Genomic DNA, 11,186 nt, shown 5'->3' with positions numbered 1-11,186 from the left:
GATCCACCTGTTGCATTCCACAGCAGCAGATAACCATTGTTTACATTTTGTTTCTGAGGCCTCTTAGCTTCTCAGAAGGAAAAATCCTAAGAAAGGATTTTCACAAAAGGGATGTCTGTGACAATGGGAGAGACTTCTGAGATCATCCTCCAACCTGTGCCCTCACACCTCAACCAGACTATAGCACCATGTCCAATGTTTTTTTAAACAAATCCAGAGATGGTGATTCTACACCTCTCTGGGAAGAGCATTCCAGTGCTTTATTATTCTTTCAGTAAATTTTTTTTTTCCTAATATCCAACTGGGAAGACAATTCCAGTTACTTTATTATTCTTTGGGTGAAAATGGTTTTGTCACACGGCTCCTGCCCCACTTTGCTGGTTGTTCTTCCTCCTTTCCCCCAGAGAAGCGCCTGTCCCGGGGCATCTCCCATGCCAGCTCCACCATCGTGTCCCTGGCCCGTTCGCACGTCTCCAGCAATGGCAGCAGCAGCGAGCACCTGCTGGAGATGCCCATCTGCACCTTCCAGCTGCCCGACCTCACCGTGTACTCCGAGGATTTCCGCAGCTTCATCGAGCGGGATCTCATCGAGCAGTCCATGCTGGTGGCACTGGAGCAGGCTGGTGAGTGCTGGGGACGTGGGCAGTGCCACCCACAGGGGCATCCTGGGGTGTGGCATTGTCTGGGGACCACCCTGTAAATGAGGGAATGAGGGGACATCCAGGGATTTGAGAATGAGGGGATGAGGGGAACATCCAGGGATTTGAGAATGAGGGAATGAGGGGACATCCAGGGGTTTGTAAATGAGGGAATGAGGGGACATCCAGGGATTTGTAAATGAGGGAATGAGGGGAACATCCAGGGGTCTGTAAATGAGGGAATGAGGGGACATCCAGGGATTTGTAAATGAAGGAATGAGGGGACATCCAGGGGTTTGTAAATCAGGGAATGAGGGGACATCCAGGGGTCTGTAAATGAGAGAATGAGGGGACATCCAGGAATTTGTAAATGAGGGAACGAGGGGACATCCAGGGGTTTGTAAATCAGGGAATGAGGGGACATCCAGGGATTTGTAAATGAGGGAATGAGGGGAATCCAGGAATTCGGGAATGAGGGGATGAGGGGACATCCAGGAATTCAGGAATGAGGGGACATCCAGGGGTCTGTAAATGACGGAATGAGGGGACATCCAGGAATTTGTAAATGAGGGGATGAGGGGAACATCCAGGGGTCTGTAAATCAGGGAATGAGGGAACATCCAGGGGATTTGTAAATGAGGGAATGAGGGGACATCCAGGAATTCAGGAATGAGGGAATGAGGGGAACATCCAGGAGTTTGTAAATGAGGGAATGAGGGGACATCTGTGCTGGCAGGGAAAGACCTCATCCCTGGCACCAGGAAGGTTCCCGTGAGGGATCTCAGGAGGGTTTACATTTACACTCCTGCTGTTTCTGTGCTGCTGCACATACCACAAAACACATTATCCTTAGGGATAACAGACACTCTGAGGGCCCAACTTCCCCCTGTGCTGCTCAGGAGTCGCTGTAAGAAATATTCTCATGTTTTGGGAATGAGCACTTGATCCCAGCGATCCCATTACACGGTGATGCTGGGAGGTGACAGCAGAGCTGCTGGTGCAGATCAACCCCAGATCTCATCCCAGCAGAGCAGGGCTTGGCTTCCTCTGTCCCAGCACAAATCTAATCTGGGGCTGGGGGTTGCTGGGTGCTTCATCTGTAGGCTGGGGCCACTTCCAGGTGTGCTGAGATGCTGTTAAAGGGAAGGAATTTAGAAATTCTGAGTTTTAGAAAATGCCTTTTGGGGGTTTGAGTGTCTGTGGGTTGTTATAAATGAGTGTTTTGTCTAACAAAGGGCTGTAGTGCAGCTATGAAATATTCCAAGTAGGGTTTCGAGCATGGTGCTGTGATCTACAGGGACTCAGGTTATTAATTTAGCACACACCATCCTGAGGGGATTAAGGAAATACAATTTACAGCCCAATAAATGTTCAGATCCTCTTCCCCACGTATTCAGAGCTCCTGTTACACCATTGTGGCAGAGTTAGCACTTTCAAAGTGTCTGAAAACTTCAATGAGATCCTCTGGGAATGCTTTGAATAGGCTTGGAGTGGTATGGAAAGGTCTCTGCCCTCAGTGGAGCCTTGGTTTGACACAAACCCCTGTGGATCAGCAATCAGGCTTTGCTCTGAGCTGGGAATTCGCAGACTGGGTTTGTTTGTGTCACACAGGGAGGAGCAATCCGTGGTGCCTCACCTGAGGATATTTGGGGAGAAAAATCATGAAGAAATTAAAGATCCTGATCCCTTGGAGCAATCCCTGGGACACTCCCTGTGTCAGGAAGCCTCAGTGGGTTCCTGGTAGCCTTGGGGGAGCCATTTATGGTTTGGATGAGGCAAATCCTCATTTATGGTTTGGATGAGGCAATCCTCCCTTCAGGCTGGGTGGAGCCATCAGTTCCTTCCCATTGCTGTGACCTGTTCAGGTGGCTCCTGCTGGAAAATGCAATGGGATTTCCCCAAAGCCCCTGTGGGATGAAACAGGCTCGTGGTGCTGCGTGCAGAGGGATCCTCTGGATGCCACTGGACTTTTCCTCTGTGCAGAAAATCTGTTGCTGCCACAACCATTCTAAAAAGATCCCTCAGGCTCCTAAATCCAGTTGATTTCCCTGCAGAGCTCTCAGGGCTGGCTCTCAGGAGCTACACACACAAAAATGTGTTGTTTTCAACACTTCTGGGAAGCTCTTGGATCGAGATGACCCCACGGTGATGAAAAATCTCTTTTTCCCAGCCCTGTAATCAAAGAAGGAGTCAGGATCTCTCAGCTGTGGTTCCCAAGGTTGTTTATTTTTATTTTATTTCATTCTTTTCCTGACCTGCTGAGATCTGTCCAGCACACTGACTGCCTTGGGGTGGTGTCATCTTTTTATACTAAAAACTACATGTACTTTAATTACAATAATATCCCAATACCTATCACCTATGTTAGACAGTTTGTCTCTTCTCTAAACCAATCCAAAAGTGCCACCATCACCCAGAAGATGGAGGACAAGAAGAAGAAAGAGGAAGGACAAGGCACACCCAAATCCCTCCATCCTGCCTCCTGAACCCCCACTCTAAAAACCCCAAAATTCTATTTTTCCACCTTGTGAATAACTAACTATCATTCTACTTAAACTCTTGTGGCTTGTAAATCTTCACATAAAGTTGGTAATTGTTTTTTTCCATGGGATAAATCAAAGGTGCAGGTGTTTTTGACTGTGCCAACGTCTCTGAGCCCCTTCCCAGGGTCTGGAGTCCTCCAGGGCAGTCAGAGGAATTTCCTCCCAAATCCCATTCTAAAACCCCAAAATTCTACTTTTTCACCCTGTCATAAATCCCCTAACATTCTACTCAGACTCTTGTGGCTCACACAAAGTTGGGAATTGTTTTTTTCCATGGGATAAATCAAAGGTGCAGGTGTTTTTGACTGTGCCAACAATCTTCACATAAAGTTGGTAATTGTTTTTTTCCATGGGTTAAAATGGAAGGCAGAGGTGTTTTTGACTCTGTGCCAATTTCTCTGAGCCCCTTCCCAGGGTCTGGAGTCCTCCAGGGCAGTCAGAGGAATTTCCACCCAAATCCCATTCTAAAACCCCAAAATTCTACTTTTTCACCCTGTCATAAATCCCCTAACATTCTACTCAGACTCTTGTGGCTCACACAAAGTTGGGAATTGTTTTTTTCCATGGGTTAAAATCGAAGGCTCAGGTGTTTTTGACTGTGCCAAGGTCTCTGAGCCCCTTCCCAGGGTCTGGAGTCCTGCAGGGCAGCCAGAGGGAAATTTCCTGGCTTCTCACATTGTTTTCAACACTTCTGGGCAGGCTCTTGGCCTTTCCAACAGGAGCCAGACCCTGGCAGGAGGGTTGGGTTGGGCGTGTGGTTCCTTTGGAGCCGATTTCTCTTGCGTAAGCGGAGTCAGTGCAAACACTTGGGCACAGAAATACCTCTGCAAGGTGTGTCCCCTCAGCCCCGACTGGGACAGGGCTTGCACAACCTCCCAGGCACCAGCCAGACACACAAAGAGCATTTCTGGTGTTTGGGGATGTTTTAACCCCTGTTTTCTGCCTTTAGTTCCTCTCCAGCTGCTCTCCCTGAGGTTGTACAAAGCATTCCCAGCAATCCCATGTCTCTGTACTGGGATCCCCAGCAGGGATCCTGCTCCAGAAGAAGGAGAGGCTCTGAAAACGAAAGGAAAAGGGCTGGTTTCCTGCAGGAGCAATTTAAATACAGCTTGGAAGCCTAAACAGCTTCATCCAGCCAAAAACCTGCCTGTTGCACAGGATCCAAAAAGCCCTGGAAAACACAGCAGCCAAGGAGGGATGTTGAGGGCAGGGCAAGACACAGACACGGGGGGTTCAAAGTCCTGATCCAGCCCAACTTCCCTCCCTGGGGAAGGGCTGAATCTCTGGGCTCACTGGGCATTTCTTCCAACCTTCTATTTTTAGCTGCTTTTGACTTGAATCACCACCATGACCCAAAACTCCCAGTCTGAAGCACTGTCAGTTTGCATTTGCAGCAGGAAAGCTGCTGGGATCAGCAGAAATCCTGGAATATTCTGCCTAAAAAGCAGTGAGCAGCGAAATGTGGCCACGAGAGACTTGAAACTGGAGGGATTTGGTTCCAAGAAGCAGCAAAAGGCTGATTTTCCCTGGAGAAATTGTTTGTGCTGGGTGCTCCTGGTGGCATTTTCAGCCTGTGGGGAGGGAAATAAGGGGTGTGGGGGGAAAAACAGATAGAGGAGAGCTGCTCTGGGTGGAATTCCTGGCTCCTACTTGTGTGTAATTCTGCCCCAAATTCAGCTCAGTCTTTTCCTGGCATCCTCAGGGAGTTTTGCAGCTCCAATCTCCTCTTTTTGTTGCTTTGTCCTGACTCTTCCCCACCCAGTCCTGGCTTGGGTCTGTACCTTCCCCCCTGCCCAGGTGCTCCTTCCACCCTGTCTAAACTGCTCATTCAGCTGTTTTTTTATTCAGAAGGGCTGAAATCCCATCCTGCAGTGCCCCCAGAGCCCCCCAGTCCCTTGCCATGGTTTCACACTCTCCCAATTGTCCCCAGGACGTCTCAACTGGTGGGTGACGGTGGATCCGAGCTGCCAGCGCCTGCTGCCCCTGGCCACCACTGGTGATGGGAATTGCCTGCTCCACGCTGCCTCCCTGGGTAAGATTTGCCTCAATCCACGAGAAAACAGCCACCAAATCCCTGGGGAAGATCCCACCATCCTCCTTTGGGGGCAGGAGCCCCTCGTTCTGGATGCTGCTGCTCCTGGCAGGGGCTTCAAGGGAAGGGGCTGCCAGCAGCTTCTCAAATCCTTCTCCCCCTCTGATGGGCTGTGAGGAGGGAAATAAAGGACGTGGGGGGAAAATAAATAGAGGAGAAGTGCTCTGGGTGCAAATCCTGGCTGTTATTTGTGTGTAATTCTGATTTGTGCGAGTTTCCCTGGATGCCTGAAGGAAATGTGGGATAATGCAGCAGCCCCTTCCCTTCAGTGGCTCAGGGAGTCACAGCAGCTCCTCCTGACCTTCCTGCTCCTTCTCCCTGCAGGAATGTGGGGCTTCCATGACCGGGATCTGATGCTCAGGAAATCCCTGCACACCCTGATGGACAAGGGAGCGGAGCGGGAGGCGCTGAGGCGCAGATGGCGCTGGCAGCAGACCCAGCAGAACAAGGAGGTTTGGGAGCTCAGGGCTGCTTCGGGCCCTTTTTGCCATCCTGGGCAAACATCCTGTGCCTTTGGGAATTTTGGGCTGTGCTGTGGTCAGGGGTGTCCTGCAGTCAGAGCTGCAGCAAAATGCAGGGGCTGATGCGTTGGTCTCCTTGAGCCAGGCCTTGTAAGCTCTGGGAGATTTATATCACACCCAAGATAGCTCAGCTACCTTCTAAAATTAACAGGATGGCTTCTGTGATAGTGCTGGGAACAGAAAAGTTTTAATAAAAGGCAAAATAACAAAACTCTTTACAGAGAAAAACCGAGCCAGGGGCAAGAGGCTCTTGCTCCTGGTAAAACACCTCACAAAAGTGATGAATTTCTTTGTTCACTTCTTTTTCTAGTGAATTGCTTAGGCAAGACTTTTTTGCTTCTGTCCAATTAGCCATCCATGAGTCCCCCAAGTCCTGTGAGATGTCTTTTTACCTAATCGAGGAGAGAAACTTCTGGACTTTTTTCCTTTTTAAAGACACAAAAGATAGTTTTGTCACTCCATCGACAGAGAGCACATTCCTACATGGGACAAGTGACAGGAGCAAGGGGAATGGATTGAAATTGAGAGGGGAAATTTGGATGAATATTGGGAAGCGCTTTTGAGGACATGGTGCAGAATGTGTTGATTTTTTTTTTTTTGCATAGAGAAAAGTTGTGCTGTGGGTACAAACCCATGCTGGAGCAGCTGGGAGTGCTTTGCCTGGATGATTTTGGATTCTTTTTGCCCTTTTCCAGTCTGGCCTGGTTTACACGGAGGAGGAGTGGCAGAAGGAGTGGAACGAGCTGATCAAGCTGGCATCGAGCGAGCCCCGCGTGCACTACGGCACCAACGGCGGCGGCTGCAGCGGGTACGGGCAGGGAGCACAGCCCGGGCTGCAACGGGGAGTAAAGCTGCACCCAGGGCTGCAACGGGGAGTAAATCTGCACCCAGGGCTACAACGGGGAGTAAAGCTGCACCCTGGGGTACTACAGGGAGTAAATCTGCACCCAGGGCTGGAACAGGGAGTAAATCTGCACCCTGGGGTACTACAGGGAGTAAAGCTGCACCCTGGGGTACTACAGGGAGTAAAGCTGCACCCAGGGCTGCAACAGGGAGTAAATCTGCACCCTGGGGTACTACAGGGAGTAAATCTGCACCCAGGGCTACAACGGGGAGTAAAGCTGCACCCTGGGGTACTACAGGGAGTAAATCCACACCCAGGGGTACTACAGGGAGTGAATCTGCACCCTGGGGTACTACAGGGAGTAAATCCACACCCAGGGCTGCAACAGGGAGTGAATCCCCTCAGGGCACAGCTCTCGTGGTGCTCCAGGGCAGGGCAGCAGCTCTGGGTTGCTCTGGTTGGGGTTTCAGGGGAAGGACGAAGATCCTGAGGAAGCACCAGGCACACGGAGCATCCCAGGAAAGGATTTTGGGGCTTCTTCTGTGGGGTGGCACATGGATTGGGCAGGCAATAAATATTTTCCTTGTGTTTCCTTGTCTTTCCTTGTGCTCCTTTGTGCCTCCTTGTGTTTCCTTGTGGTTTCCTTGTGTTTCCTTGTGGTTTCCTTGTGTTTCCTTGTGTTTCCTTGTGTTTTCCTTGTGTTTTCCTTGTGTTTCCTTGTGTTTCCTTGTGTTTTCCTTGTGCTTCTTGTGCTTCCTCGTGTTTGTTTCCTTTGCTTCCTCGTGCTCCCTTTTCTCCCTTCTGCTCCCTTGTGTTTGTGTTTCCTTGTGCTCCCTTTTGTTTCCTTGTGCTTCTCACTCTGAAATGAGAGAATAAACCCAGAGCTGAGAGTTTTTGCCATCTCCCTTCTGTTTCAAGGACACTTCCCAGCCACAGCTGTCCTTATCTTTAGATAAGGGACTCCCAGCAGTGCCAGGCAGCAGCTGGCCATTCCTTGGGCACAAACCTTTTGTTTTGGAGCCGGACATTTCGGGAATCCACACCTAAACCCTCAGATTAGTGCTGAGCTCAGCCTCTGCTGACTGTGAAACCTCCTCCTGGTGTTCCAAAGCAAATGTTTGAATATCCAGATTATCCAAAGGATGACATTCAGCTTTTCCTTTGCCCAAGGGTGGAGAGCTCAGAGGAGCCAGTGTACGAGAGCCTGGAGGAGTTCCACGTCTTTGTCCTGGCCCACGTGCTGAAGAGACCCATCGTGGTGGTGGCAGACACGATGCTGAGGGACTCAGGTGGTGAAGGTGAGACCTTCCTCTCTTCCCAAAGCCTCTCTGAGCTCTCCACATTTCCTTTCCACCCTTTCTGGGGCCTCTTTGCTGTCAAAGCTGCACCTGCAGTTGGGAATGGTGCAGAGGGGAAAATCGACCTGCTGCAGGTGAGTCCATGGAGGGGCCAGGTCAGATTTGGCTCCCAGCCCAATTTCTGCTGCTTTCAGAGCATCCACACGAGGTTTTTTTCTCTTTTTTTACCTCTACACACACATCTAGAGATGAGAAATTCCATTCCCTGAGTGGTGGATTTTCCTCCATTCCCTGGGTGTTGGGTTTTCCACCATCACCTTCAGTTCCCTGTCAGAGAAGGTTAATCAATTTCCATCCTTCTGTGGGCAAAGTTTGTCTTGTGGAGGAGTGAAGAGGAAGGCTTTTTATAGAAAATCCCAGCTCATTCTACATTTTAAATCCTCCTGATGTAAAATAAACATCTATTTTGGGTTGTGGTTTTGTTTCATGTCCCCTGGGATGACAGATAATTGCAGGTGAGCCCTCAGTTGAGGCAAAGGGCTCATTCTGGAGCAGCTACAGCACAAACAACTCTGAACTCTTGAACCTGTGATCAGAGCTAACCACTCTCCAATTGTTCCCAGCATTTGCCCCAATTCCCTTTGGAGGGATCTATCTGCCCCTGGAAGTCCCAGCCACCAAATGCCACCGGTCTCCACTGGTCCTGGCTTATGACCAAGCTCATTTTTCTGCCCTGGTCTCCATGGAGCAGAAGGAAAACACAAAAGATCAAGGTGAGTGGTGAGATTCAGGTGAGAAACTGAGGAGGAGGAAGATTTGGGAGTGCTGGGGAGGAAGAGCTGGCCAGGTCCCATCAAGGTCAGCCCAAAAAACCAACAGTGTCCTGACCTTGGAGCCCTTGCAGTGCCCAGAGGGGCTCCAGGAGCTGCAGGGAGACTTGGGACAAGGGTGACAAGACAGGGGGAGTGGATTCCCGCTGACACAGGGCAGAGTTGGATGGGATATTGTGGAGAAACTCTTCCCTGGGAGGGTCCTGAGGAATTCCATGGTGCTGTGACAATTCCATGATCCCAGGCACTGGGATTTGCCACCAGAGGTGACAAAAATGCTCCTGCTGGGTGCTCAGGCTTGGCTCCAGGTGTGGAATGTTTGTCCTCCTGGGCTGTAAATGTGACATTTCTGTCCCATTTCTGGCAGCTGTGATCCCCCTGACAGACTCTGAGCACAAACTGCTCCCCGTGCACTTCGCCGTGGACCCCGGCAAGGAGTGGCAGTGGGGGAAGGATGACAGTGACAATGTCAAGCTGGCCAGGTTGGTGATCTGCAGAGCAGAGAGGTCACAGATGAAGGGGTCAGTCCTGGCCCCAGCTGGGTTTTCTTGTGCTGGATGAAAGCTGTGCCCAGGGAATGGCACTGTTCAGCTTTTCCTTCATTTTCCTTCATTTTGGTGTGATTTGGGTGGGGCTGTGATATCTCACAAGCTTTGTTCCCACATCTAAGTGATGATGCTCCAGGTCCTGGAGCTCTGGGCTGGGTATAGCTCAAGGCACCAGCAGCAGGGGAGGATCTCCTGTGACAGCAGCACAAAAAATGTGCACAAATTTTTCCATTTGCCACCAAATCCTTGTGTTGTGGGTCCCTGGAGCAGGGAGGGTGGTGGCCACCAGCCCATGCCTGGTCTGGGTGAGGCTTTGGCCAGATCTCACCATGGTTTGGTCCCAGCACTTCCAATGGCTGAGGCAAGAAACATTTTGAGGAATTTGATTTCTCCCTTTGGGTTTTCATTGAAAGGAAAGCTGCATAATTATCCCTTTTGTACCCTTGGGAAACAGCCATTTAAATACATAACACAGGGAATAATGTAAATATGGGGGGAGATATTTCCAGGTGGGAAATGGCTCTAACTTGTGGCTTTCCCCCCCTCCAATGCCAGCGTGACCCTGTCACTGGAAGCCAAACTGCACCTGCTGCACAGCTACATGAATGTCAGATGGATCACGTTGCCTTGTGACATGCAGGTAAAGGGACCAGGGGGATCTTCTTTACCTATGAATTATTCAACCCCTCCTCTCTACAGGGAAGCTGTTGTAGGGCCTTACCTGGGGGCTCTGCCTCATGAGGGGTTCTGTGCCCACAGGAATTGTGGCTGATTCTGCTCAGAGAGCAGGGAAATAACTCAGTTTTGTATGTGGGCACCTTTTCCCCAGAACTTTTGACATCCATTTTCAGTTTTCACATGACCCAGAAGCCCCTCAGGGACGCCCCATGCTCCAAAGAAATGGGAGCTGTTGGTTTATGGCCACCTCGAGACTGGGACATCCTCTTCCCTGGCTTTGCACCTGAAATTTCCCTGGATTTGCAAGTGGAGGTATCAGAGAATCACAGAATAGAATCATAAGATCCTGGACTATCTCAGGTTGCAAAGCTGCCACGGGGATATTTAGGGATGTGCAGGACACACCTTTCTCGGTGTCCCCTCCGTGTTCCAAGCAAAACCACCTCCTTTGCTTCACCTTCCACCTGAAAATCTTTACCTGAGGAGTTTCTAGACTCTGGTGTTTGTCTTTCCTCCCTCCCCAGGCGCCCCTGGCTCAGCCAGAATCCCCCACGGCCTCGGCGGGCGACGACGCTCGCTCGGCAGCGGAGTCGGGCGAGTCGGACAAGGAGTCGGTGTGCAGCAGCTCTGCCAGCAACGGGGGCACCAGGGCAGCCAAGGACAGGGAGAAACCAAAGAAAGAGAGGGAAAAGGAGAAGGAAAAGGATAAAAAAAGAGCAGACTCGGTAGCCAACAAGCTGGGGAGCTTCGGGAAGACTCTGGGCAGCAAACTAAAAAAGAACATGGGGGGGCTGATGCACAGCAAAGGCGTCAAGGGCGGCGTGAGCAACGGGCAGGGAGACACCCTGGAGAAGAAGAAGAAAGGATCCCTGAAGGCACGGAAAGACAGCAAAGAGGAATGTTCCCCTGGAGATTTGGCTCCTGCAGAGAAGCCTTGTGCAGGTAAAGCAGCCCTGGAGAAGCCCTCGGATCCCTCCAAGTACAGCAGCGACGTGCGGCTGAGCCTGAGCATCCTGCGCGCCGCCATGCAGGGCGAGCGCAAGTTCATCTTCGCCAGCCACCTCAAAACCAGCACCCGGCACCAGTTCCAGGAGGAGATGATCCAGAGGTACCTCCTGGACGCTGAGGAGCGGTTCCTGGCAGAGCAGAGGCAGAAGGAGGCCGAGAAGAAGGCGCTGGGCAGCGCTGCCCCGG

At 50.9% G+C, this 11,186-nt stretch overlaps 1 protein-coding gene across 1 annotated transcript in view; it reads left to right on the top strand.

The window, feature by feature from the left end:
* Positions 1-11,186, top strand: part of OTUD7B (OTU deubiquitinase 7B) — a 33,274-nt gene that overhangs the window by 1,231 nt on the left and 20,857 nt on the right. The window contains exons 3-11 of the mRNA XM_031064702.1: positions 384-623; positions 5,112-5,213; positions 5,598-5,725; positions 6,490-6,602; positions 7,809-7,936; positions 8,560-8,709; positions 9,134-9,248; positions 9,870-9,954; positions 10,517-11,185. Coding sequence (XP_030920562.1) covers positions 384-623; positions 5,112-5,213; positions 5,598-5,725; positions 6,490-6,602; positions 7,809-7,936; positions 8,560-8,709; positions 9,134-9,248; positions 9,870-9,954; positions 10,517-11,185 — 1,730 coding nt within the window. The remainder of the gene's footprint in view (positions 1-383; positions 624-5,111; positions 5,214-5,597; positions 5,726-6,489; positions 6,603-7,808; positions 7,937-8,559; positions 8,710-9,133; positions 9,249-9,869; positions 9,955-10,516; position 11,186) is intronic.

Source organism: Geospiza fortis, unplaced genomic scaffold, assembly GCF_000277835.1.
Source record: "Geospiza fortis unplaced genomic scaffold, GeoFor_1.0 scaffold439, whole genome shotgun sequence".
NCBI classification, from domain to species: Eukaryota; Metazoa; Chordata; class Aves; order Passeriformes; family Thraupidae; genus Geospiza; species Geospiza fortis.
Note: the sequence above shows the minus strand (reverse complement) of the source record. Positions and strands in the feature narration are given on the sequence as shown.